The following is a 27,721-nucleotide window of genomic DNA, read 5'->3' on the forward strand; positions in this document are numbered from 1 at the left end:
ATGACGGGCCTAATTTTGCGGCCCGCTCTATTGGATGGTTCGCCCTTCGCGATCTAGAAGCAAAGGAACAGCCTCCGGGCCTCCGCTACGAGCTCCCTCGATCCGACCGCGGGAAGCGATGACGAACAGGCGATCGAGAAGGCGCGGCCGACCGCAAACCCTCTTGCCTCTTCACGCCAGCCCCACCCCCAACGCTGTCTCCTGCTGGTATAGCCTTCTCTACCTCTTTTCCTTCATCTCCAATGCCATGTTTCGAAATAGGGTGAAGTAGTCCGATTCGAATATGCTAATTCAGTTTCTTATTCCCCCTTTTCACTCGTTTTCTTTACCTTCTAAGATGTTTCCGGCCATGTTAATTATTGATCAACGTATTATTTTGGAGAATTTGTTTAAATATTCTGGTGAACTGCGTGGTGTCTTGTAACTTATCGTTTGACATCGATTTCCAGGTACTGTGATTTCAAGATTTATGCCTTCAATGAGGCTGTGTTTTCTCTTGGACGTCGGTATGCCAGGTATTGTCTGACACCTGCTGTTTTCAATTGTATTGTTCCTGTCAGTTTAGGTATGCAATTTACTTTCTGTTACTACTTTGATCTACGCACAAAATTAAAAGAAATTTTGGATGTGTGGCGTTTAAAGTACTGATCTGATAACTGTTGTTTGTTTTGCTATTTGTTCTTTTTTCCCTTTGTTTAGTTACTAAGCATTACTTTGCCAAGAATTATTTTTTTTACGTGTAGAGCCAACTGTTACAGCGATGCGATCAGGGAAAAATTTTTGTCTGCCTGTTATATTGTTTTCAGCTGCTAAATTAATTATGCTTTGTAAAAAGGTTGTGTAATGATAACTGTAATTTTCTAGTAGGTCTACCATATATCACTAACTTTTGGCTGCACAGATTCCTAAAGGTTTGGTTCACAGTGGGGGCTGCCTTCAGCTTTGTCACTATGATCGGAGTTTCAATGGTCAGGAACATATTCTTTATTTTCTTAAAATTGAATATATTCATTTATAATCATAATTTTGGCAATGTCATGCTTATTGAAAATAAATATTGTTTGTGTGACCTAAGTATGATTATGCTTTTTCTGAGTTTAGTAAACACAAGTGAACTGTGTGGCTGACCTTATAATGGCAGATAGTCTAACTTAGACAGACTTGCCTGCATTCTCTTGTGGTAATACTGTCATTGTGGTTTCATGGGATTCCTAATGTGTTACTTCTATATGCACATGATGATCTGCAAATCCAACTTGTTAACTCAGTGGTTCAAATTATGATACTGGAATAGAAAATAAAAAAGCAAGACATCGTACTTAACTTGGTAAACTCAATTGTCCAATATATAATCATAGAAATAGAAAGTGAATATTTTAACAGCTAGAGATCTGAAATTTTAAGGTGCCTATGATACTTCTTATGGTGATCCCTTTTTTAATCTTGCACCTTTTTTTTTTTTTTGAGAACTTGTTGCAGAGTTACATGCCTTTTGCCATGTTCAATAATTCTAAGTTTTTCTTTCAGTGCATTCTTAATTTCTACCTGTGGAAATGATACTTCCATTTCTTATTTCATTACTCTTTGAGATGCATATTTAATTATTGGTTTAAATGCTTGTATATATCTGTTAATGTATAATCAGATGCTTCTTTGGGGTACAATTGGTGCTTTTAATCTCCACCAAGAGAGTTCTAGAGTTAATGATCTCTTAGGGAGCTCGTTGTTTGGCACCTCTTCTTTGGTGAGTGTTAGTTCAATAAAATGGTTTCCTTAACTATGGATAATACTCAGATGATGACCAGTGCATTTCTGTGAAATTTAGCTTTCTGATTTGAGCATATCAGTCATGGATGCTATCTCTATGATCGCTTCAACATTGTTGGCTGTTGGTCTTCATGAATTTGGGCATGCTATTGCTGCTGCAAGGTCAGTATAAAGTGACACTTCATATTCTTAATTGCTTCCTAGTATAAAGTGAGGTTCACCTTACCGGTCTAAACCGATGTATCAGCTAGCCAACAGTGTGGTATGTATTGCTTTGTACTGACATACCATGTGTTGGTACGGAGGAGCATGACATGGAAAAATGGCTAAAAATAGCTCCAAATTTTTTTTTAAAACAGAAAAAAAAAATAGATTAAGATTTTTAAGTTAGAAATAAATATAAATTTAGTATAATTTTAGCAAAAATAATCTAAATTAGGAAATAATATTGACACATCTTTTTCAAGCTTTAAAGAGTAGCTTTATGATACGTTCCGGATTGTCTTTTCATTGATATTGAATTATCTATAAAGAAATAATTTGAAATATTAGATTATTTGTTAAACAACTTAAACCTTAAAATTCAAATGAATTAAGTAATTGATCAATGGATATACCTAGTTCTATTATCAAAAAGAACGACGGGACTCCATAGGCAATGGATCGAGGTTCTCGATCGGTCGATCCTATATTCTATGTCAATTTGATATGTTTGTCGAATCCAATCTTGAAATTGATCCTACAACATAGTACATTGATACATCGTTTGTTATTGGTGCATCAATGTGGTGATGGCTCTCGAGGCAAGTATAATTGTAACATGTGTTGGTGTGAAGTATGGAGAATGTTGGAACTTCTACTTCGACCACTGGTCTACTGCTCCGTATCATAAAATCAATCACTATACTACTGCTCAGAGAAGACTGACCAACTATCATCATTGCTTAGAGAAGAATTACCAACTATCACGTCGAGCTTCATGATTTGAATCTTAGATAACACATGTAAAATATTGCTCCTCGATCCATGCACTACTCTCAAACTACGTAGATGGGACTATCGACTTCCCGACGTCGCCACCATCGTCAATCACAACATTGTTGTTCATGTTGTTGCTATGTCTCCGGATATAGCGTGTTGTTGAATGTGATTAAGAAGTTGTCTATATACTTTTGGTTAGAGAGTTCTTCCTCTAACTTAGGTGTTAATCCTCCCTGAGTAGTCTCTCAAGTTTGATCCAATTTATAACTCCCAGCTTTGTGAAGTTTGAAGAGAGTACAAATGTAAGAATAAGAAAAAGAAGTGAGTGAGAAGGAGATTAAGTAAATATAAGAGTTTGAGAAAGTGAAAAGGAGTGAAAGATGGAGAGGGAAGGGTTTAAAAACCCTTTCAAATGGATCTAATCATTGGAAAGGTCATGTATGAGTTGTTCGTTGGTAACAGTTAAAATATTTCGATACCGGTCAGTAACAGTCGGATTTCGATCGTTACCGAGTGATACAGGCCCATACCGAGCGATACAGAGTCTTCTAGTATATATCACCTGATACAGGATGATCTGTGCATCGATCCCCTGTTGGATCGATACGTATCGCTTGTACCGGACGGTATACCTCTATATGGCGAACCCTGGTATAAAGTGACACTTTACACTAATCTCTCTCTCTCTCTCTCTCTCTCTCTCTCTCTCTAACACACACATACAACTGTCTATTTACCTCCAGTTTCTGTGGTTCCCTTGGTTATGAAGCTTGATACTATCTTTCTAATGGACATCAGGTTGGACACTCTTCACTTAATAGTCTCTGCATATGTATTGACTCTTGACCACCCAGCAAGCAATTCAAAGTCAGTATTGACTCTTGAGCATATGTACACCTGAGACTAATTCTCCCAAACCTTATATTATGTGAAAGCAGGTGATTGGGGGATGTGTGCCCTATTTTGTCATGGACTGCAAAAACTCACCTCTAAGTTGGTTGACTGGCACCCTCTACGATGTGGCTTAACCTGTCAATTCTGATCCCAACTTAATGTCTTCCAATAATAGTGCCAACCCCTATCTTCAAACTTCATTATAGTCTCAAAACCAATTCCATTGCATTCAGTAGTCATCGGAGTATGTTGAATAGGCATAGAAATGATTTTTCACCAACAGCAATTGCATAGCTTATCTTAGTCTGGAAGTGGTTTAATTTGCTATTATGCTTCTGACTTGTTTGTCAATTCGGACCTTGACTAAGAATTTATCAGTACTGCACTGGTGACCATAGCATGTAGGTAAAGAGAGCAAAGCCAATTCAGGCTTATGAAGATAGGATGGACAACCACTTGACAGAGCTGGATGGTGGAAGCTGTTCAAAGGACAACTAGTTCTTGACAAAGAACTGCCTAATTTTGCAAGATGCTATCTCTATAGCCTTATAGTTTGTGGATCTTGAGCAGTTTCAGAGAACACTGTTAGAATGTGATAGATGACCATTATGAATGCCAAAGATCTCTTGCAGTATTTTTCTGGTCATGTTACCATATTGAAATAAAATTAGAAAATCAATTACCATATTGATTTTTTTATTGGTTATGTTGCTTTATATATTGTTTTATTGCTGTCATGACAGTGAGGGCCTACAAATTGAATATATTGCTATATTTCTCGCTGTCCTTTTTCCTGGAGCCTTGGTTGCTTTCAACAATGATTGGCTGCAGAGTTTACCCCACTTTGCTTCCCTTCGAATATACTGTGCCGGCATATGGCATAATGTCACTGTGAGTTATATGTCTATGTAACTTTCAAATATATATTAACCATAGACATTGTCATTTCTACCAAAGTTTCTTTTGTTCTTGTTTATGTTTAACCACGGTCATTTCATTTCTGCATCGGCTATCACTAAAATTATTTATGTTTTAATTTTTTATAATCCTTTATAAGCATCTTTTTCATTTCCATAGAACTTATTACTCTGATTAACTATCTATGATTTTGTTCTAAGAAAAAATGATATATAACTGAAAATTTGTTAAGTTATGACTGAAAACAAGTTATTAAAGAGCAGTCTCTGAAATGCCTCCTTAGACACCTCTTGAATACAACCGAGCTGCTTTTTCTTATGTTGTGTAGTAAGTCAAATTTTAGTTTGCAGAATTATTGTAATGTCATTACTTTGTTTTTTTTAGCTATGGCCTGCTGGAGTTTGTATTCCTTCTTTCTGGTAAATCCCCCTTGACTTGTGAGCTATTTATACAGGATTTATAGTGCATCCTGTTCCTTGTAAATGATTTTGTCAAAATCATGGTCTGAAAGTCTAAAGATCGCATCCAACATAATGAGAATGGACTAGAGAAAGAATTTGTGAGTTACTGTATAGACTTCAAATGTAGTATATGTTTATGGTGTAAATGGAGTAGACGAAGCAATGAGTTCTAGACAAGCTGACCAAAGAACCAATTGACAGAAAAATTTTCATCTAATTAAAACTTGAAATGACTGTCCGGTACTTTAAATGTTTTTCACAAGGTTTTAAATTCTGGTCTACACCACATATCAGTACAATGATAGATCGCTGTTGCATGTTGATTCAGTATGGGTGTATGGCATACCAGAGTAAACTAAATAAGAAATATCAGAAAATTTGTTTGGAGTGTGAGTATTCTTTGGTATGATTGGTCTATCATGTATTGGTATGAAGTTGGATGGATGCAGTCAACATGGACGGGTAACATTGACAGGATTTGTCCTTTTCTTTTTTAGTATTTGTGGCCTATAGGAAGCTGGACTTTAGCTCTTATCAGGCATAACACTAACTTCCTATGTTGTGGTCTGTTAAGAGTATTAAACAATAGGGTACCTTGTAGTCACCATGACCATGTCAAGTTCTGACAATTTCATAGTTATACGAAGATGAATATCATATTCAGGATGTATATGTTGCCACCTTTTTGTCATAGGGAAAAATGTTTCTTTATTTGTTATATCAGTCTGGTAGTTATTTTGGTATAATTTTTAAAACAACTATGTTAATGTTTCCTTTTTTCAGCTTTGTGCAGCATGTGTGCTGATATTTCTCTCACTTCCCATGATCTTGCATCCCCTTTACATTCATGGTGAAGGCCCTCTGGTAGGTGTTTCTTAAATCCAGTAATATGATTCTAGATTATGTCATCTTCCCTTTGATTTCAAAATTAATGCTTGGAACAGGTTTTAGGGGTGCCCAAAGCATCTCCTTTTGATGGGTATTTGTCTCCTTATGATATTGTAGTGTCAGTGGATGGATCAAATATAAAGAGTCCTCATGAGTGGATCAGTATGATGGATGAAGTGAATTCTCAAATGCTTGCTCAAACTTATGAAACTAGAGATACTCAAAATTCTCAAGTTCTTAACCATAGAAAGGGCTATTGTGTTCCTGATAATTGGACGGAAGCAAGCAGCATATCAAATTCATGTTCTGATGAGTTTGCTGCTTTTGTGCGCTTGCCATGCTCTGATTCAAGCTTGGTAATTGAAAGTCTCGGTGGTGAGAACAGATTAGAAGGTAAACATTGCTTGATTGCTAAAGAAGTTGTCAAGCTTAAAAAATGTTGGAATGGCTGGCAAATAAATGGAACTGATGGAACAATTTGTGCATGTGCAGAGGTATGAAATCTAGTTTCCCATTCACTTAATAGAATGCATCTATGAGTTGTTGATGATCGTATAATGCTCTAGATAGTTGCAAAGTTTTACTATCTAATTGGTATCCTTTTATTTTAATATGGTAAAATAATATAAATCCTGATTTATAGGCTATGAACTTTCTCGAGCTTAGGTAACATTGCAGCCATCAACCATTTCTGAATTAGAAAAAAGGCAAAAAGAAAACTCTCTCTTTTTTGGTTACTGGTGGGTCTTGACAAATTTTTTCAACATCACCAGATTTTTTGGCATGGCATTTTGCTCTTCTGACTTATTGATCAAGAGCTTGATTGCTTGTCTTTGTAGCTTCAAAAATTATAATCATACTGCTTCTTGCAATGTGGAATACTTTGCTAATCTTTAGTTATGTGGTTTATTTACTGCTTATGGCTGATGTGATGAACTACTACAGGATGAATCTTGCATGGCACCTGTCGAGATCCCGGGCATGTCATGGGTTGAGATTACTTATTCAAGCCCCTATTCTGCGGAGTGCTTAAAGAACAATAGGAACTCATCGGCATACGATGAGAATCTTAATCTGGGGCCAACTTCATGTGGAGGAACTTTTGTATATGTTGGTGATGTGCTCTCTGTGGCACATTTAGTTCACTTGTCTGCATATCAGCCCCGATGGCGATCTATTATTTTCATGGCACACATACCAAATTTACTGGAAAAGCTTTTATCTTGTTGCTTCCACGTTTCCGCATCTTTAGCTTTAGTTAATAGCTTACCGGTGAGTCATATTCAGTCTACTTTCTCTCCAGATGCTAAGACTTTTGATGTCAAGGTTCTTTTGCCTGTTGCTTTAATTGAAAAATTAGTCTCTTGTGTATATATATATGCTGGCTCTTCCTGCTTACGTTGCTTTTTGGATGACTTTCTATGCTGTGTGAAACTTCCTGTTATTTTTCACTTCCAAGGCTCACTGCCAGTCATCAGATAACTTAGATGGCTCTGGGCAATGCCTATGTCTAGGCACCAGTGGGCAGTGCCCATTTTGACCGATTTTGGCAAATTCAGCCTATTCCCCGAAAAATTGTCTGTACATGGTATCCAAGAATATTGGTTTGTTTATTCATTGTGTGTAAAACCATAGCAAATTCAAGGACAAAGCATCTTTATTAATATCTTTGAAATATTTGAAACATTCACAAAATGAGTTGTGAGTCGTGTCTTTAGTTTATTTTCTGATCACAAGGATACTTCTCCTAAGTTCTTCTCATTTATGCATAAATTTGTGTTACTTGTTTAATTTCTAGTTTTAGATTCATAAATAATATGAAGTGATAATATTTGTGGTTGATCAGGAACAGTAGACAATAAAAAACAGTATATTTAAATCTGATCTCTGAACTTGCCAACTTCCTTAGGTGTACCTTCTGGATGGTGAATCTATATTAGAGATTATTCTTTCCTACATCAGTTGTCTTAACCGGAAACACCGCCGAAAGTTTCAGCAGTTCTGCCTTGTTGGAGGGACTATCTTGTCCATCATTTTCTTTTCAAGGATCCTTTACTTCATATTGGTTGTCCAGAAGTAGCATCTTCTGTACCTTTATATTCCAATTTGTAAGTGTGACTCTAGTTTATTTAATGTAGTCTTTTTTATCTGTGGTCCTTAATAGTTTTGTCTAATTACTATTTTTAATTTTTGAAAGGATATCATCCTAGAACAATGTGATTTTGCTAGAAAACATACATACCAAAGCAATATATAACCAAGGTCCAGCACAGATTGCCAAGTATGTGAGAATCTAACATGCTGCCAAGGACATCAAGTGTCACAGTGAATTCATGGGTTGGATTGCCTAGCCAGATGCCCTTCCAGACAAGGAAATGATTATTATTTGGTAGGTCAGTATATTGCTGAACTTTTGTTACATGTTAGTGATTTTGCTGAAACAAGTTTTCTTGAGGGCACTTTCTTTTGTTGGCTATTTATTGATGTCCTGTAATTGGCTGTTGAAGCGCAATATCATCTCTGATACCACCACTGGATTTTCTTTGGTATCTTTTCTTGAACCGAGCAGGTCAAGAGCTCAAGCACAGCAGACGGCTTCGGAGACAGGTATTCTTCCTTCAGGATGATTATGGAGTGAATATCATAGCCTGAAGGTTTATTTGCTTCATCTCGTTGGTCATTGGAGTCCAAATTCTCATGGTCATTTATCATTGTTGGTTGACGACGTCATGTCATCTCATGCATAAATGGATGTATGGCTTGTGATAAGCTGATCACTAGGATTGATATATTGTTAGTGTGGGGAAATGAATTGTGTATCAAGATGATGTTTATTTTTTTCTTTTTTAAAGCTTCTGTTCCTAATATAATTAGAAGGCAAACCTTTTTGAAATCTACTAAACATGATCCTTGTTTTGACATTTTTTTGTTACGATTGGCCTTCCTCTTCAAATGGTTCACTAGTTACCTGGGGAAGTTTTTTTCCTTTTTTTTTCCATTTGAAAAGACAAAGGCATCATAGAAAAATTGTAAAATAGTGGTGTTGTTTAACAGGTTTTACTTTCTTTTCTTGATATGAGGAAATGGACTAGAAAAATTCAAGTATTTGCTTCTTTTTTGGACTAGCAACATAGAACTGTTTTTTGTGGCTAATCCATACTCAAGATTGATGTCTTTGCCCAATGACAGGGCAGCTTTTTATTGTCGGATGCTGTGCACTTATTTATTCTTTTTGCCATATGAAGAGTTCTTTCCTCGCAGGTACAGCAGCCTATAATCCTTTTGCTGTATTACCAGCTAATTCATTTTTCTTTAGAAGAAGAAGAAGAAGAGATGATGATCCTAGTTATTGCTCTCCTTTCAGCATTTGAAATTCTATCCTTTGTTTAATCTGTTCCAAAGACACTTATTTTTCTGTTGTTCACCAACCCACTTGATATATTACTGCTCTATGAACTCAAGCAACCAATTAATTTGTTGCTCTTTTATCTTTAGGTTTAATTCTGGCCGGGAAGATGCACCCACCGCCCTCTGCTTGTTCCTACAGCTTCGTGTTACCAGCCTCGACTGATCTGGTGACGAATCACATCAGTTTCTAAATGCAACAGAGGCATGAACATGGACCCATTCGGAAGAGCACAACGTCGATCATCCATGCTGCTGCTGCTGGTGGCCGTCATTGAGTGAGTGAGTGAATCTTTTTCTGTCATTGATGTGATATGTATAGTACAATAATTCGAACTAGACCACGAGAGTTTAGAATATCGTTTCCCTTGGATCATTTCTATGGGGAGTGATGCCCTCAACAAGAAGCATGTTCTCATCGGTGACACGGAGTGGCAAATGGTCAGAGTTGGATTGGTGCACCTTTACCTGGAAGGAAAGACCATTGACCTATATTCTCAATTTGATTCCTCAAATACTCAAGTTGGATTAACATTTTGAGATGAAGGATGGAACATGAGTTATTGTGGAAATATTTTCTATTTATAACTTGAGATTCTTATCCACTTATCGTTAATAAAATATTCATTGAGTCATTCACGATTTGATAAATATTTTCTTTTTTAGTTGATGTTGACATGATAAATTTATACTATTAATGTTGTCATTTTTATAATCGAAGGTTCCTCGTAGATGAAGAATAATGTCTTCATAAAGATTTATTATTGTTATGGGAAGAAGTTATTAACGTCATGGTTAGCTTAATGTTATTATTGAGGTATTTCCGAGGTGAAAACATTGAGCTCCTAATATGTCACTTACACGAAGACAGAGGTTGGGAGAGGTTTTCTAATTTGATTCTTCCTACACTCAAGTTAGTAACTCAAGATATAATAGTGTAGATACGAGTGATCAAAAAAAAAATATTTTTTTATTATGTTGAATATAAGCTTTTATACCTGAACGTAAATGGGTATAATATTCTATGAAATATAATGTAGTAAGGTAATTTCTAATTGCCCAACAGCTTTCCCTTGACTTCTTATCCACGCGAGCGACAAGAAGAGATCAATCCATAATCACTTTCTTTGGATCCTTGTCCATGTGGGCAGATGGGCAAAAGGTAATCTTCAACTTTTCCTTTCACCTTGGACATCTTGTGGTGATCATGTGTCGAATGATGATTAGCTGACGATATACTCCCTATCATTTGTCCTCCCCCCTCCTTCAATGAGTACTTTAAGCTCTCGTGAGAGAAATTTAAAGCACAATGTCTAATTCATTTTTCACATTAAGCTATTGTTAAAGTATTTTCTAATTATGACTTTGAGACTTTTGACCACTTATCGATACTAAAATGCTCGTTAAGTTATTTTTGATTTGATGAGTATTTTTTTAATTGATGTTGACATGGTAAATTTGCACAACCAATTTTGTTGTCACGTTGATGTCCATGTGTTAAACCCAAAAGATCCCCTATCGCTTTGAACCGAGCATATCTTAGGCATGAATCATCCACATATTGAATGCATAAGGATGTTTTGGCCCACGAGACATCATATCATTCCGTACGATCACATCAGACATTTCGGATGTTTTTGTTTAGAATAAATGCATTGCGTGCACAAAGATACTTTTGAAAAACCCTCCCAACTTAAAACCTACTATTGCATCAATTCATCCAAAACTGATAGACTACCTAACGACTGACACTTTTGCTCAACTCATCAAAATCTCCACAAGTTATCTGTAGAGGTCCAAAGCATGATGATAAATGGGAGAAAGCTCGAGCTCAAGAGAAGAAAAGACTTAAGGTAATGTTGACTAAGCCTCATTTGCACCCATCGAGTCTGAAAGCAGCCAAGAAAGAAGGACCAGAGTCCAAAACCTTTCTGCAATGGAGATCGCCATCAGCATGCGGCTCTGAGTTGGGTCCCCTCCACACAAGCGTGAGTGGCGTTGGCAATGGAACAGTAAAGCGGGTGTGTCACCGCCCTCCACTACTTGTTCTTGACGAGACCACTGGTGGAGAAGCAGCACAGCGGTAATGATGCTCGTCAGTGCTCTGCATCAAATGGCATTGTCCCAAAGAAAATAAGAGAAAATAAAATAAATATATTAAGCATATGTTTTATTTTAGTCTGAATATATATATATATATATATATATATATATATATATATATATATATAAAAGAAGAATAAGATGGTCGGAAAAGTATACACTGAAGTCCAAAAACTCTGAATTCATGAGTGGAGTTGTTGATGATGGGACATGGAATCTATTGCAGGAACGAGGGTGAAGGGAAGAACCCAAGAGAAATCCATGGGAAACGCACTACTTGATGCTCCTTTCTTTTCTGTTTTGGATTTGACATGCCAGTCTTGAGGATCGAGATGGATTAAACATCATAGCAGAGGTTCTTTCATAGCAATCAAATCACAGCTTGTCATTCTTTTTTGCCTCGGTCTCAGTTGATCTCTGCCAGATTTCTTCCCAAGTTCACATTGTGCCATCTGCCTACCTTAGTCTGAAGCTGAAGCTGAAGCTGAGATGAAGATGGTTGTGAGAATGGCTACCCAATAACAACATCTGATAGAGAATTATTGAGATTGGGTGGTCTAACTTTTGTCATTGAGGACTGCTGCTGAATTCTACCCACCCCATGTTTGGACATGATACTTGAAAGAAAGCATCCACAATAAACAGGGAGACGATGACAACAACAACACATTTAGTTTCTTTACCAAAGAAACACACAATGAGATCATCATCAACTTGTAGCCACTGAACAGTATTGGATTTGAGATCCTGTCAAGAATCCATGGAGTGGACCTTTTGCCGTGGAACTCGATCCTCAACCACGCTTTGCTTCTGTTGGAAGCACCACCATGGGATTTAGTTGGTGTCATTGCGTGAAAGATGAGCATAATGGATCTCTGTTCCCCCATGATTTGACTCTGTTGCTGTTTCATTAAAAGAAGACAGAATAACTTTCCGAAGATGAGGATGGAAGGAGGGATGGGATGAAACCCCCCTGTTCTTACGATTCACGTGCCAGCTTTTTGTATGTCGCCGTCAAATAGGGTCAAAAGTCAACGGGTCATCACCATCTTGCGTTGCGAGTGGATCCCTTACGCTGCCACTCGACCGTCGGTCCCCTCCGTGAGAAGCCCACATCTTTTGACCCCTCACCAATATGAAGTTTTGATTAGTTCATCACATGGTTGACCCAATAATTAAGGAGATGAGATGTTTGAAAGATTATTCAGTTATCATATATTTCCGAATTGCATTATGTATTTTTAGATATAAGTTTATTTTGGTATGAATGATCCATTAATGCTTTGACATGCTTCTAACTTGTCTCAGGGTGAGACGAAGTGGACGACGAGAACAAAAGAAAAAGAATATCTTGTCTCAGGATGAGACGAAGTGGACGACGACAAAAGAAAAAAAATATGCTGATAAGGAGTGCGAGAAAGACAAGACTAAAACGATAATCATCAAATATAATAAAAGAAGATAAAGAGAGAAGATGAGATCGATGGTCGACGAGGATAATTTTATTTTTTAGAAAATAATGTTGCTATTCAAGAATAAATAAAAAATTAGATTCTAATTTTAAAAATAAAAATTATATATATATATATATATATATATATATATATATATATATATATATATATATCGATCGGTAGATGTGTCACAGACAAAGTGTTAGATCAAATGACGACAGTGAGCTCCGCGGCTCTCCAAGTCACGTCTATTTCCGTCCACTTTTGAACAACACGCCAAGCCCCCGTTGGACGAGAGACAAAGAATTTCCTACGCTTGCCATGGAAGCAAAACCCCCTGAAATCATCCCTCCTCACCCTCGGAAACCGCCAGGGCCGACGTCACCTCTCGCCATTCTCCATTGTTCGGACTTCACGTAGCCCCTGAAAGTTATCCAGAGCGAGGTCACCCCGTTCGTCCTCTCTGGTAGTTATTTTATCCAGACAAGTAATAATAATACTAATAATATGCTGCCACTCCAGTATAAGGAGGGCTCTCTCCTTCTGTTGTTCCCCGATCTCTTCTGTGCCTGAGAGGGTAAAAGGGGCCCCTTTGTGCCTTCTAATGGCTTCCACAGCCAAAGATAAGGAGAAGTCATCTCTATGCTTCTTCTCCTCCTCTTCTATCTCTTCCTTCTACAGGGAGATTAAGCCTTCTTCACTCCTCCCCCGCATCCGCTTCGTCGTCTTCGTCCTCCTCTGCTACGTCCTCTGGCTTCGCCTCCTATTCTTCAGCTTCCCCCTTGACTCCTCCTCCCCCGCGTCGTATTCCTCCGCCGCCGCAGGCCACCGCCACCACCAGGTCAGCCGCTCGCCGGAGACGTGCGATCCCGACATTGCGCCCTTCTACATACACACCATCCATCCCCGCTTCAACGCCGCCCTCGTCCGCCGCTGCCTCTCCCGCCTCGCGTGCTGCGACGTATGCCCCCACGTCGGCCACCTTGGCCTCGGCCGGCCCCTCCTCCGCCTCCCTGACGCCGCCGATGCCGCCGACGCCGTCCGGGGCACCGCGTGGTACGCCACCCACCCGTCCACCGCCGAGATGTTGTTCCACGCCCGCGTCCAGCGCCACCCCTGCCGCACCATGGTCCCGGAGGCGGCGGTCTTGTTCTACGTCCCGTTCTACGCCGGCCTCCACGCCGCCGCCAACTTCCGGCAGGCCAACCACACCCGTCGCGATGCCCTCGCCGTCGACCTCGCCACCCACCTCTCCTCCCTCCCCTCCTTCCGCCGCCGTGCCGGCCGCGACCACTTCCTCGCCGTCGGCCGCGCTTCGTGGGACTTCATGCGCTCCCCCGCCGGCCCGGACTTGGGAGCCAATCGCCTCCTCCTCTTACCGGAGGTCGCCAACATGACGGTACTCACGGTGGAGCGCCACCCATGGGAGGGCCACAACCAGTTCGGCATCCCCTACCCCTCGTACTTCCACCCGCGCACGGCGGCGGATGTGGCAGAGTGGCAGGCGGAGCTCCGCCGGCTGGGCAGGACCCATCTGTTCGCGTTCGTGGGCGGAGTGGGGTCCGACTCGGAGAACGCCGACACCCGGAGCAGCATATTGAACCAATGTAGGATGTCGGACCGGTGCCTTGCGGTCGAATGCAAACCAGATCGGCACAAATGCGACGACCCGGACCTTATCATGGATGTGATGCGCCGGGCCGACTTCTGCCTGCAGCCGCCCGGCGAGTCGTTCACCCGGCGGTCCACCTTCGACTCGGTGCTCGCCGGGTGCATCCCGGTGTTCTTCTCGGAGCACACAGCACACACACAGTACCGGTGGTACCTACCGAGCCGACCCGGGGACTGGTCGGTCATGTTGGAGCAGAGTCAACGGAATCAGATCGAAGACGAGTTGGCTCGGATTCCACGGGCAGAGGTGGGGAGGATGAGAGAGGTGGTCATCGGGTTGATACCAAGGATGACATACGCCCACCCGGATGCAAACCGGAGCCAACTCGGGTTTCGTGACGCGGTCGACGTCGCGCTGGTTGAGCTCACCCGGCGAGTCCGGTCGATTAGAAATATTGAAACCAATGATCGATGATGATGATAGGTACTTACAAAGAATCCTCTCCTGCATGCATTCATTACTGCATCGATTCAAATGGTTGTAGATGAGCTTGCACTGCTAAGACTGTCAAAGTTACCTGTATAAACTAATGTTAAGTGGATCATATAATAATAAAAATAAATTGAAATATGTTTAATTTGTACAAACAAGTAAGAACAAAAGAAAAAGATTCATGTAATCATTGATTTTTATGGTTTTCTTCTTCAAATGTCACATAGCACTAAGAGAAACATGCAACAAGAGAGTGGTGTCCAACCTAGCCACTAAAAATCCCAAGTCTACAAACCGTGGCTTTTGTTGCTTTCCATGGTTCGATTTGGACATCTAAGATGATGAAAGATTAGGTCAAGTTTCATGTGACCAGGGCTATTTGCCGTATAGAAACAAAACACGACAGATCTTAAATTAATTGTCCCGTGTTCCAAACATATGACTCAATTAATGACTCTGATTTGTTCTCCCGTGAGTTCTGACAGATTTGTACGGAATTTTTTGGTTGACTTTTTAATGTGATTAGTATGTGTAAGATAACATTTTCAATTGAAGAAAATAAGATAGTATGGTTTAATTAAATTAAAAATATTTCAAGAAAAGCTAACACAGTTGCACCTTTTCCAGAAGAGCATAATGTCAAAATAGATGATCTTGGCGAATAACTGCATTGCTAAATTGGCCAAGTTGCACAGCACCGTCTCCTCCCTGCAGATTAATTTAATCCATGAATTTGTCCTTCCAATAAAAGAGAAGAGAAGAGAAGAGAGAGGGAGGGAGAGAGGGCAGAACAAGAAGTAAACCTTTCAAGAAAGGGGAACCTTCAATGCCAGTAATCTGCAGACTGTTGAAGCTCGAAACCATGCAGCACACAATCTGTAACAAGTTTACTAGAAGAGTATTAATAGGTACATTCAATGGGATAGATTTAACAACTTGTAGCCAAATAAATGTTGCTGTTAACCTGACATCAAAGAGATTCCTCCTATGTTGCTCCTTTTCTCTCAGAATAATTCTTCAAACTTGTCATAACACCAAACCTTGTAATATGAACTTGTAAAGCACAATTGCTTTCTAACTTTGCATACTAATATCCACACAGAAATTGAATGCTTGAAGAATTCTTCAATCTTGTTGTAACATCAAACCTTGTGTATGAATTCTACAAAGCACAAGGGTTTGGTAACTCCATAGAGAAATTGAGTGGCTTCAGCAAATTTTCACCACTACTGTAGGATGTGGATGTGATGAAAAACATTTCGTTCCAATAAAGTGACAATTAGTATTCCTAGAGAAAGCATCAGGAAAATGTGCATCCATTAAAAGCGAGTATATCAAAGAGGTTAATCTGTGATAGTTTCCTCAACATTGTCACCTGGTAATAGAAGGCTCTTCCTGCAGTGATGGGACTGAAATTTTGACTGGGTGGAAAACAAATCATGATATAATGTTCAAAAAAAATATTGCTGCGATTTAGAATATGGTATGATCACATTATAGCAAAATGGATAATACTGCAGATTTTGTGTTTGTGACCATTGGAGGCCTTTTAGCCAAGTATCCCTTCGTTAAACATGAATAAGCTTGTTCCATAAGACATGCCTTCAATGAATGTTTTCATTTCTTTCTATGGTAAATCTAGGTACATTTGTTGAAAATATATTATATATTTTCAAACATCTATTAATTGCTTGACAAAGACTGATTAGCACTTGTTATTATAATCTTCAAATGTCCTATAGATTGCGTGAAAGCTATGCCCTCTATCATATTGTGCAGTTGAGGTTCAAAACAATGGCCAAAAGCTGCTGTTGTAACTCAGTCATGTGAATCACTCCTTCATCTTTCACCTACAAAAATCATGGTTACTAAAACTACCACTGCAAGGAGTCAAATTTATCTAGTCAAACACAATTACACACCTCTAAGCAGAAGACTGTCTCCGAAAAACCAGAGAAGGCCACAGAGCTGACGGTAGTCACTTCAGCACCCATTCTGTGCAAGGCTTCCAACAATCTGGTGAATGCGCCCGTAATGTTCTTGTAGATCATCTCAAGGTGGTACTTGGTTTTGCCAATTGGGTTCAATTCAACTTTTCCCTGCGATGATCAGTTAATGAGCAATTGACACAAATACGTGGAACATATCAGATGCAAGGAAAGATGCACCTGCAGTTGGACTGTCTCCAATGGAGCCATGGTCTCTGTGCTTGATGCACTTCCCTGCTTCTCACCATCCTCATCTGGGATCTTGGAGAGCTCGATCTGCAGTTCTAGCACCTGCTGCTGGAGCTGCTTGATGTAGCTTATGGCATCTGTGAGAGTCGATTCTTTGCTCATCTGGAGCACCACTTCACTGTTGTTAGTGATGGTGAAAATTATGCACCATTATCTAAGAACTTTTATCAGACGTTTGCTAAGAAAAACAAAGAAAACTTGACACCAGCAGAAGGATTAGAGCATGAAGCTTCTGAAAAAGGAAAAAATTCTTCATCTTATCTAATAACTTTTTTGTCAGACAATCCTAGAAAGTCAATTAGACTTTCTTATCCACTATAATTGTGCCTGGTTACTTATATCGCAAAGGAGTAATCTTATAATGCATTGTCTAGCGGAATAAATGAATGAAAGATAATCATCTGGCAAGGTCACTGTGACAAGCATTGGATGTTCCCCTAATCATTTAACCCCACATGGATTGATGGTATATGAAACCCTAGGGACTCTTTTCAAAGAGGTAAGTAACCGCAAGTATCAAAACTTGATGACCTATCGATTGTATAACCTTTGTTTTCCATGGAAAAGCAGATATCAATTACTCAACGTTGAATCCTAAATGCAAACGGAAGCTAAAGATCAGATAGACTGCAGAGTGATTACCTTTGTGATGTTAGGAACGAGAGCTCTGAGAGCAAGGAGCTTCCCGTTGAGCTTGTTCCTCCTCCTCCGCTCAGCATCCAGGTTCTTCGACTTGTACCTCGTCTCGGCAGGCACCTCCGGCGGCCCCGGCTGGCCGCAGAAGTCATCACCGAGACCATCTAAGACTGCGTCGATGAAGTCCATCGGATCAGCCTCGGGCGCGAGCCCGACGGCAGGATCCCTCGGCCGGCGCGGCGGCATTGGGGGCCCTGAGGATGGTTCGATAACGAGGTCGAGCCATTCTTGTAGCGGAGAGGGTGAGGAATCACATGGGAAGAAGCCGTACGCATTCTTTCCGCTGTTCCATCGTCGATCGAGGAGCGAGCGGGAGAACATTTCTTATCGTCTTCGCTAGGGTTTTGGCGCGGTTGGTGTGCGCTCCTCCGTTTGGGGATTGGAGGACCGCCATTGGAGCTGTTTGGGGGACGGGACTTTCTTATATGCTTCCGGAGGAGCAGCGGAACGTCATGTTGTTGGCACCCATAACGAACGGGTCGGTGCGGGGTGTGTGCTATTTTGATGGCAAAGCATGGGAAGCCGAGGGGGTAATTACATAATACCCATATACCCATATAGCTAGGATTAGTATTTCAATTCTTATACTTTAAAAATATTATTAAGATTTTTTATATTTATAAAAATAAAATATTTACTCTTAATTATCCTCATATCATCAATTTAAATAATAATAATAAATATTAAAAAATAATTTCATAAAATGGTGGACCAACACCCAGATCTCCTTTAGAACACCATCCTCAAGCGCTGACCTTGTGTCATCTTCTTCCTATACCATATCTTACGTTGCAACAAGCAAAGGCCTAACTTAGCATACCTCCTGTTGATTCCGTTGCCAACCCCATCGATAAAATATACACCACGTGGGTGAAGCGTGGCCACCTCCTCCACCTCCACTTCCCTTGTCGCCAACATTAGGGTCCAAGTTGGCAATAGCAAGCATGAGACAGGTGTAAAAGGTGATGGAATTATACCGGAACTCCAAGAGGGAGTCATGTGTGTAGAGTACAGGAGGCATTTTCCATCATCTTATCCATCTCCAATGCGCACGATGTATCAATGAGATCGAGAATCACACTGTGCACCTCTTCATCGTAAGTCCTATTCTCCTTTTCCCTCGTACGCCGTCGACCTTATGTGCTACTGTCATTATCAGTGATCTACCATCCATAGGGGAAGAAAACATATTTTTTTATCAAATTATTTTTTATCCTTTTTCATTCACGATGAAATTGACGATGTGAGAAAAATTTGAATTAAATGTTTTACGTTCGTAAGTATAGAAATCATAATGCTACTTTTTAAAGTATGGGACTGAGATGTTAATCCTAAGTAACTATTTAACATTATTTTTACTCTCATTCCAATCGTTAAATTCTTCCTCTAACATATCATAGGGTTAATTATATATAATTAGTCCAATTTAGTATTTTGATTCAAACACTTTCTTTACACTTACAAAATAAATCACTCAAATCCTTATATAAGATTAAAAAGATAATTTTTATTATATTATAAATTAAAAATAATGATATTAAATATTTCACTTTAGATCATAATCGAGCTTTTAAAAACATACTGATCGAGATATTAAAGATATCATATAAAAACATCATACTTCAATTTATGTTACCCTTTTAGAGCATTAGATGAAATATTTTATTATTTAGCAAAATATAACAAAAAAAATGATAAAAGAATATAATAAAGTATTTTTTGGATTCATGAAATCAGGTAAATTTAAAAACAAAGAATCTGAATATGGAAATACCTTTTTTTGTAAAGAAATAAAATCATGAAAATTAATATTTGATTATTTTATAAACACCTTAAAGGTTTTGATGAAGGAAGATATAGAGAAAAAAATATAATCAGTGATATAATTTTATATATGATTGTTCTCCAAGTTTCATTTGATCGATGAATTTTTTAATAATGGTATCTTCTTGGAGACGATGAATATGACCTGTTTGAGGTAAACAATTACATGCATTTTATTTGACGTCGATCGTTGAGAAAACATGAGTTAGCAAAAATATCTGATAAACATGCGAATTTAAAATAAAGTAAAATTGGTTGTTCATGTGGTTGAATTGAATCGAAGAAAAAAATAAATAAATTTAAGGCTAATTATATATTATCTCTTATAATTAGTTATATTTAATGTTTTGATCTTTATAATTATAAATATTACATTGAGATCCTTATACTTATAAAAGTGAAATATTTAATCTAATTTCTTCTCACGTCATCAATTATACTGATAGAAATATTGTATATGCTCAATTGTAAATCGAAGTGAGGCAAAATCAATACGTGATTAGCAGTAAACCTTATGATATTTTCGTTAGTATAGTCGAAGATACAAAGAAAATCGAGATTAAATATTTTATTTTTATAAGTATAAATTTTTTAATATAATTTTTAAAAATACATGAATCAGGATGTTAAAGAGTTAATTATAAGAGATGATTTATAATTAGTTCAGAAATTTATAAAAATATATAAACAATCAAAATTTATTTTTTATTCATTTAATGAACGAGAGGGTTTTATTTTTATTGGGCTTCTCTTCGTTGAAGTCCCAATACGGCCCGCATCAAGCGGCCTCTCCACGCTTAGTATAAATAGGCGGATGCTCGATCCACAGCCATATCCTTCGCTCCCGCTTCCTTCACTTTTTGTAGGGTTAGGGTTTTGCGCCGTCCGACCCCGCCGCGAGATCGATTGATTGATGGACCCGTCCTACAAGAAGCGGAAGGCGGACGAGAACGGCGCCCTCGCCACCGCCATCCCGGCGGCCGAATTGACGCCGGAGGATGGCCGTAAAATCATTGACGCATTCTCCCTCGACCAGCTCCGCGACATCGTCGCCGCCGCCGTTTCCCGCGGCGAGCCTGGCGTCCTCGCCGACGTCCGCGCTATCGCGGATCGCGACCAGAGCCAGCGCAAGCTCTTCATCCGCGGCCTCGGCATGGAGACCACTACTGACGCCGTTCGCTCCCTCTTCTCTACGTACGGCGAGATTGAGGAGGCCGCTGTTATTGTTGACAGGGCCACCGGGAAGAGCAAGGGTTACGGGTTCATCACCTTCCGCCATATCGACGGTGCCCTCCGTGCCCTAAAAGAGCCATCCAAGAAGATCGATGGCCGGATGACGGTCACCCAGCTTGCTGCTGCCGGTAACTCCGGGTCCGGCGCTGCTCCGTCCGCCGATGTCTCTCTCCGCAAGATCTACGTGGCGAACGTCCCCGCTGACATGCCATCTGACCGACTCCTTGCCCATTTCTCCTCTTACGGTGAGATCGAGGAGGGCCCTCTTGGGTTCGACAAGCAGACGGGGAAATTCCGGGGCTTCGCCCTCTTCGTCTACAAGACAGTGGAGGGGGCAAGAAATTCCCTCGTGGATCCCAATAAGAACATCGATGGGCATAACTTGGTCTGCAAGCTTGCAATAGAGGGTAAGAAGGGGAAGCCAGGTGCCCCTGCACCAGGTGCTGCCCCCATGGGCGGTGTCCCCGGCCAGCCCATGGGTGGTGGTGCCGATATGGGTCCAGATGGGCTTGGATTGGGTGCACAGTCCTCATTACCAAGTTCTCTCTCTAGCCAGTATGGTGGTCCAGGTAGCGGTCTCGGCTCATATGGTGGTTACTCTGGAAGTGCGCTGCCGGGTGCTGCTGGACTGAGTCACCATCATAATATGAACTCTTCCTTGCCATCATCCATGGGTCCTGGCACTCCAGGTCTGTCATCGGTTGGCAGTCAGGTGCCTTCATCGCTTGGTGGTGCTGTAGCTGGAGGATATGGAGGGGGTTTGGGTGGCCCTCTTGGGTCTTCTCAGTATGGTGGCCCTGGCTCCGGTGGATACGGAGGTTATGGCATGGGCTCATCACTTTATCGTATGCCTCCAAGCTCAGTTGGGATGCCTTCAGGTGGTTATCCGGAGGGTGGACATTATCCTCTGTCATCATCAGCATACCAGGGCCAGCATCACCAGCCAGCAGGATCCTCTCCTGGGCAGAGGGTTCCAGGTGGAGGGTTATATCCTAATGTGCCACCTTATTACTAAGGTAATATATTTGCTTCAAAAATGGTCTTTGTGTTTTCCTGTTTTAGATTTCAGTTTATGTTTTATCAGCTTTTGTTATTTTTCTTGGCATCATTTCCTTTGATATTTACCATTGCTGTTATTAGCGTTAGGTCATGGTTTCTTAGTGTGTGGTCTCTATATCCTATAAATTCGAATATGTTGTATTTAGATATATTGGTCAATATTATTATGCTAACAGGTCATTATGGTCCACTATGGTCAATATTAGAGCATCTTTAATGGCCCTTTAGAATGGGTTTGTAAATTACAGGCTCAAATGATCGATCACTAAGTTCATAATATCAATATGCTTAGGTCACCAAAGAATCCGGCGATGGAATGTTTGGAGGTATCTGTCTTGATGCAAAACTGGTTGAGGATTTTGGACTGCTTCTAGTTGGAGATAGTTTATGATTAGTCTCACTTAAATTTTAAAGGACTGTAGACTAAATTTTAGTTGGAAGGCTGTGTTATCCCTTATTTGTGATGAAATGAAAGACAGACTTTTGATAATTTAGACTTGAACATCTTGGGTCATACTGTTACTGTTTTTTCTACACAATTTATTTTATGAGTAGGTGACTGCAGTTATATGTCGGATGCTTGATTATTTGCCATTGTCCCTGTAATGGTTATGTGATATTGTTCGATCACAGGTTTGGTCTGATTGAATCATGGCTTATATTATTTTTTGTTCCATTTCTTGATTTTTGTGTCAAAAAGTTTGTCTTATTTTGCTAAGATAATTAAACCATAGATTCTGTTAAGCATTCTGTATGGTCCCAGGAAGTAACATTCTTTTGCTGGTTTTTATTTCATTTAATGTTGATAACATCTTCGGTAATATGCCTGTGGTTTTTGATATATTGTTAGAAACTAGGTTCTTTTTCAACATGAACATTCTTCATGATTTCATACATCTTTTAACAAATATAATTAGTAAACTTCTATCACTTACGGAAAATTTATCAGTGTCAATGGTTTGTTAGTTGTTTTTGGCTTAAGAGCATTGTAGTAGGGATTCGATGGGTTCTGCTTGTTCTGACTTAGCTTTTAATCTTGATTTTTTTTGTAGTTTCTTTGTTGATCAATGTATTCTCCTGTTATAAAAGTAAACATTGTCTTGTCCATCAAGTGAGATATTAGTCTAAATTTAATTGTGTTAATTGTAATCCTTTGGTATTTGTTGGCCTCATATAACTTTATCCTTTTGTTTTTATGTTCATGTGCTGGTTATCTTTTTCTCTGTGTTGTCGCTGTCACCTGCATTTCTTATTTTCCATTTAATTTTCCATATTTGTTGGTCTATGTGGACATCTTCCTTTCTACCTACTGAATTTAATTTATTTCTAGTTGTTGAAAAACACTTTCTTGCTTGTGTGCTTGAGTATGTTGGTCATATAGCTTTCTTGTTTTTGTAGTTAATGAAATTATGTAGATTGCAGTGAATCTTGCTGTTGATTCTTGACAGTTCTGTCTTGTTGCTTCTGGCTTTCTTTGTGGTTATGTTGCTCACATATATTGTAATAGCAAGGCTGATTTTGCTTGCTTATTAAGTTTTTTGTTGTTGCAGAAAAGGTAAAATTTGATATTCTTTCTTTATTGGAGTTGGAAGCCTTAGTTGCCTAAAATTTAGCTGCATGGCAGGCTTTTATGTTCTTTGTGCTGCAAAAATTTCTACGTCTATTACAACTTTATATGGGGATTGTGAATTTCAATATAGAATGTTGTCTGACTAGTTTGACTATGGTGCAATGGATCACAGGTCTATGAATTATCAAATACTAAATAGTTCTTTGTTATTTATAGTTTATCTTTGCACATATTTGTTGCATTACATGGAATAATCATATTGTTTTTGTTCTTGATGATTCATATATTTTGCATTTGCATCTATGCAGCTCTATTTATTGTTGCTTTATTTCCAGAAAGTGGTTTAGAATAGGTGTACTTTACAAAGTAAATGCCTTTGTATGAAAAATAAAGATTGTTTGTAGTGTTGAAATGAACATATAAGTATATTTAATATTTGGATATACAAACTGAAATTTTGGCTATTTTAAATTATTTTCGTAATGTTTTATGCATTCTATCTATTGACAATGCTAATTGTTGTCATTTTATCATTTATGTCCACAAGTGAATCATATCAAAATTCTATAAAAGGTGTTTGTTTTTCTTCAGATTTTCTAGTTTTTTTCTGTTTACATGATAATCATCCATCAATCTTTTGTCCTTGGGTATTTTTGGGAAGTTTTAATACCTTAGCTTTTACAACATAAAATCTTAGCTTAATAAAAGTATAGCTTAAATGAGTTTATAGACTGCAGTATACATTCTTATAAGATGTGCTTCATCCAAACTAAAAATAGTGCTGTGCTTGTTCTGTTGTGCATGTTTCCATTGTATGTAACATGATAATGTTCTATGCTGCTCCTTGTTCATGTGATTTCATTGATTGAGTAGGTACTAGAGGTGATTAAATTGTCGACTGTTAGTAAACAGCTTAGTTTATCACTGTTATCATATAGATTTTGTTACCTTAGGCTGTATGTGATTTTCTTGTTTGGCTTTGTTCATTTGTAGACTTTGACGATTGGTTTCCAAATGCGCATGTCTTGAACTCTTGTGGTTTATGTTGCTCTCTTGATTGCATTATGCATTATTTAATATCTTCAGAGTACTTGTGCAATAGCATTTTGTATTTTAATTAAGTTGGCAGGGTATCATGTTGTTCTCGTGTTAGAAATTTATTTACACCTGTTATAATTTGTGTTATGGCCTTTTGTATGATCCCCAAAAGTTGAGAAATCTTGAGAGAATGGCGTTTTCTGCATTTATAAATTGGGTTGAACGTTTTGGTGTTTGTTATTGTGCATATGTAACATTCTTGTGGTCGCTGGCACATGGATGTGCCAAGTCTTGGTCAAGAACATCAGTTTTGTCCTGAGTTTTTGGTTTGTTTCTTTGTGGCTATGCAAGCTCATGTAGTGTTTGAATATCACAAGATGTGTTTTGAAAATGTGGATAAAAATGTATATATATTTCCTTATGTGTGGCTTACGAAGCCATTATTGGTTTGGATGTTGTTGTTTAATGTTCAGATAATTGATACATTAAGATGTGATAGTATTTGTTTAAGTCGTTTAGTTAGCATGGGTTCATATTATGTCTATTTTTTCCATAAATATTAATTTTAAAGCTGCTAAATTGCATTACTTTGTTGCATAACTCTTATTACTATTGTGAGTTCTGTAGCCTGACTCTGATATGACTGATAATTCGTATCCATGATGTCTGTCTTTGTATTATTGTTTGATGGTAATTGTGTGATTCAGGTATATGGCAACTTTGGAGGAAATGCTTTGAATGGTAGTGCTGAATTCAGGTTGTTATCTGTTTTGATGAATGGCTTGCAAACTTTTGTGGCTACTTCTCTGCTTCTCTGCTCTGGAATGTAGCTGTTGAGATATAGTTGCTCTACCCTAGGTTTTTATTGCTTTAGAAGCTCCATGAACTTTAGAGTGGTATAATTGTTTCTGTATGTAATACTTTCCTGGATGGGACTTGTCTCTTATCTTTGCTTGAATTGTTAAATTACTATCCTACTCAACACACTTGCCTTTTTGGCTTGCTTTTTTATTGTGGCTATGCAACCTCATTGTCGCATGACTTGCATTCATCATTTGATTGGCTGTGTTAAAATTCCTTGATTCCCTGTGTTTGATTCAATGTGTAATGCATTTCTTTTGATTAATTCTTGTTCTTGTACTCATAGTGGGTTCTCTTCACTGTTTGAATGTATCGTTCTGTTCAGGCATTGACTTCTGATTCTGAATTGGTGGATTGTGCCTCAAGTTTGAAGTGTCATTCACACAGTGTGTGGTTGCAAAATAGCTGTCTAAAGCGTCATTTCTCATGATCATGCCTTGTAAGCTGCCATGCTAATTCTTCTTAGTGATAGAAGATTTTGTGGAATCATCTTCTGTTTGCTAGATGTGTGGTCGTCCTTCTGTCAGTTCCCTTCCTGTTAGTGATGTTAGAACTCTAATTGTTGACCTGTTAAAATATAGCCTTTTGATAAGAAACACATGGGCCATGCAATCTGCATCTGCTAAGAGTTGATTTAATTTTATATAAACGATAACTTTTTAGCCATCTCCATCTCTGTGCGCTTCTATTTAAATTCTGTCTCAGGTTGTTGATGAGTTTGATTTGTGGCTCAATAAATATTTACTAAAAGCAAAGTATCTCATGTTGTCCCAACAAGTTGATTGGAACATATATGATTCTTTAATATCTTGTGCCCTTCTTTTATATTAATCTTGGTTTTGGAATTAATGACAATATATGTGCTTGGAAAATTTGGAAACTAGGTTGCGAGTACAATGTTTTTTTTTTCAGTGTTCAAACAAAGCTAGCTGTGCCTGATGGGGTCTGTACTTTGTTTTGCTGGAACTTACCTTCAAGAGATAGATAAGTTGTATATTAGGTTGTTTTCTCAGATCTCTCTTCTGCTAGAAGTGAAGCCTTAATGTTTTATGAACGGTTCTGAATTGTTCATAAAAAAAATCAACAGTCATGATATAAAATCATGAATACAGTGTGAGAGAAGAAGCGAGATGTTGATCTTTTTTTGTCTAGATGGAATTACGGACTGTTTTTGTCGTCTGATTTTACAAGTCTTTGCTGAAACTAATAATATTGTAGATGAATACAATTGTAAGTATAATAATGTGATTGATGTTCTCTTTGGAAAACCGAAGCTGTCGAAGTTTACTGTCGCATCTTTCTTTCTTAAAGTGCTGATTAATTGTGATACTTTTTAGTCTTTTTTTATAAGCTAAATTCTTATCCTGCTTGCTTTTCCTAAGCGCCGTAGTTACCCCCCCCCCCTTCCCCCCTTTCGGCAAGCTTAGTTTGTTGGATGACGTTTGCATATGCCTCCTGATTTCGTTGCTAGCCCCATCGATAAAATACATGGGTGAAGTGTGGCCACCTCCTCTGCCAACACCTCCTATGTTGCCAATGTTGGGGTGTCGAAGGTGGCAGAATTATACCGTTCCCTTATGTACTGAGACTCCAAGAGGCACTTTCCATTGTCTTATCAATCTCCAACGTGTATGACGTATTGTTGAGATTGAGAATCGCATTATGCATCTTTTCATCGAGTCCTATTCTCCTTTTTATCTCGCACGTCGTCGACCTTGTGCGCCACTGTCATTATCGGTGATCTATTGTCCATAGGGAAGGAAAACATATTTTTTTATAAAATTATATTTATCTTTTTTTATTCATGATAAAATCAACAATAAATGTTTCCTATATTTGAATCATAGTGCCAAAATATTATTCATGATAATATCAAGGGTACTATGTAATTATAAGTTCAGAGAAAATTTTTTTTATTCTCGTTCCAACCATTCAAAATTTCCTCTAACGTATCATAGTTCTAATTACATATAATTAGTCCTATTTAGTATTTTGATTCTAACATTTTCTTTATACTTAGTGCTACTTACAAAATAAATCATTTAAATCCTTATATATGATTAAAACGATAATTTTATTATATTAAAATTTAAAAATAATGTATTAAATCTTTTATTTTCATAAATATAAAGATCATAAACAAATTTTTAAAAATATAATGAGATATTAAAGATATCTAATTATAAACGGTTATATATAATTAGCTTTGTATAAAAAAAAACATCATA

At 38.5% G+C, this 27,721-nt stretch overlaps 4 protein-coding genes across 29 annotated transcripts; 3 read left to right on the plus strand and 1 right to left on the minus strand.

Moving 5' to 3' along the window:
* The first annotated feature begins 24 nt into the window (after positions 1–24).
* On the plus strand, positions 25–9,949 carry LOC103984723 (membrane-bound transcription factor site-2 protease homolog). 22 transcript variants are annotated; one of them, XR_010486884.1, is made up of 14 exons: positions 25–207; positions 450–515; positions 902–968; positions 1,646–1,744; positions 1,826–1,929; positions 4,386–4,533; positions 5,805–5,885; positions 5,966–6,403; positions 6,855–7,181; positions 7,819–8,017; positions 8,107–8,302; positions 8,417–8,516; positions 9,099–9,170; positions 9,405–9,949. XR_010486884.1 is itself a non-coding variant. In XM_009402282.3 (11 exons), the coding sequence occupies exons 1-10, from the start codon at positions 35–37 to the stop codon at positions 7,987–7,989; spliced, it is 1,674 nt and encodes a 557-aa protein (XP_009400557.3). In that variant the 5' UTR covers positions 25–34; the 3' UTR covers positions 7,990–8,017; positions 8,107–9,949. The 22 variants fall into 22 exon arrangements, 1 of the variants encoding a protein (XP_009400557.3); XR_010486890.1 differs by having other exon boundaries at positions 8,479–8,516; XR_010486898.1 differs by lacking the exon at positions 9,099–9,170 and adding an exon at positions 9,171–9,254 and having other exon boundaries at positions 8,479–8,516.
* Positions 9,950–13,413: 3,464 nt separating this feature from the next.
* Positions 13,414–15,963, plus strand: LOC103984722 (probable xyloglucan galactosyltransferase GT17). Its single transcript, XM_009402281.3, has 2 exons — positions 13,414–14,966; positions 15,603–15,963. Exon 1 carries the CDS (start codon positions 13,476–13,478, stop codon positions 14,955–14,957), a length of 1,482 nt encoding a protein of 493 aa, XP_009400556.2. The 5' UTR covers positions 13,414–13,475; the 3' UTR covers positions 14,958–14,966; positions 15,603–15,963.
* LOC103984721 (transcription factor UDT1) lies at positions 15,446–18,309 on the minus strand. Of its 2 annotated transcripts, XR_010486902.1 has the most exons (6): positions 17,855–18,309; positions 17,144–17,314; positions 16,898–17,074; positions 15,940–16,137; positions 15,779–15,851; positions 15,446–15,683 (listed from the first exon to the last, which is right to left on the minus strand). XR_010486902.1 is itself a non-coding variant. In XM_009402280.3 (4 exons), the coding sequence occupies exons 1-4, from the start codon at positions 18,227–18,229 to the stop codon at positions 16,742–16,744; spliced, it is 807 nt and encodes a 268-aa protein (XP_009400555.3). In that variant the 5' UTR covers positions 18,230–18,308; the 3' UTR covers positions 16,156–16,741. The 2 variants fall into 2 exon arrangements, 1 of the variants encoding a protein (XP_009400555.3); XM_009402280.3 differs by lacking the exons at positions 15,446–15,683; positions 15,779–15,851; positions 15,940–16,137 and adding an exon at positions 16,156–16,825 and having other exon boundaries at positions 17,855–18,308.
* Positions 18,310–20,550: 2,241 nt separating this feature from the next.
* On the plus strand, positions 20,551–26,159 carry LOC135582644 (UBP1-associated protein 2C-like). 4 transcript variants are annotated; one of them, XM_065108374.1, is made up of 2 exons: positions 20,551–21,981; positions 25,819–26,159. In XM_065108374.1, the coding sequence occupies exon 1, from the start codon at positions 20,646–20,648 to the stop codon at positions 21,978–21,980; it is 1,335 nt and encodes a 444-aa protein (XP_064964446.1). In that variant the 5' UTR covers positions 20,551–20,645; the 3' UTR covers position 21,981; positions 25,819–26,159. The 4 variants fall into 4 exon arrangements, with proteins under 4 accessions (XP_064964446.1, XP_064964445.1, XP_064964448.1 ...); XM_065108373.1 differs by lacking the exon at positions 25,819–26,159 and adding an exon at positions 25,340–25,688; XM_065108376.1 differs by lacking the exon at positions 25,819–26,159 and adding an exon at positions 23,575–25,142.
* The last annotated feature ends 1,562 nt before the right edge of the window (positions 26,160–27,721 follow it).

The sequence above is a fragment of the Musa acuminata genome, chromosome BXJ2-5 (genome assembly GCF_036884655.1).
Source record: "Musa acuminata AAA Group cultivar baxijiao chromosome BXJ2-5, Cavendish_Baxijiao_AAA, whole genome shotgun sequence".
Taxonomy (NCBI): domain Eukaryota; kingdom Viridiplantae; phylum Streptophyta; class Magnoliopsida; order Zingiberales; family Musaceae; genus Musa; species Musa acuminata.

Coding starts and splice junctions, on each gene's coding strand:
- LOC103984723 (XM_009402282.3), top strand. CDS start 35: ATGGTTCGCCCTTCGCGATCTAGAAGCAAAGGAACAGCCTCCGGGCCT. Junction 969..1,645: donor CTATGATCGGAGTTTCAATG/GTCAGGAACATA, acceptor ATGTATAATCAG/ATGCTTCTTTGGGGTACAAT. Junction 6,404..6,854: donor CAATTTGTGCATGTGCAGAG/GTATGAAATCTA, acceptor GAACTACTACAG/GATGAATCTTGCATGGCACC.
- LOC103984722 (XM_009402281.3), top strand. CDS start 13,476: ATGGCTTCCACAGCCAAAGATAAGGAGAAGTCATCTCTATGCTTCTTC.
- LOC103984721 (XM_009402280.3), bottom strand. CDS start 18,229: ATGTTCTCCCGCTCGCTCCTCGATCGACGATGGAACAGCGGAAAGAAT. Junction 17,315..17,854: donor TCGTTCCTAACATCACAAAG/GTAATCACTCTG, acceptor GTGGTGCTCCAG/ATGAGCAAAGAATCGACTCT. Junction 16,826..16,897: donor AGACAGTCTTCTGCTTAGAG/GTGTGTAATTGT, acceptor TGATTTTTGTAG/GTGAAAGATGAAGGAGTGAT.
- LOC135582644 (XM_065108374.1), top strand. CDS start 20,646: ATGGACCCGTCCTACAAGAAGCGGAAGGCGGACGAGAACGGCGCCCTC.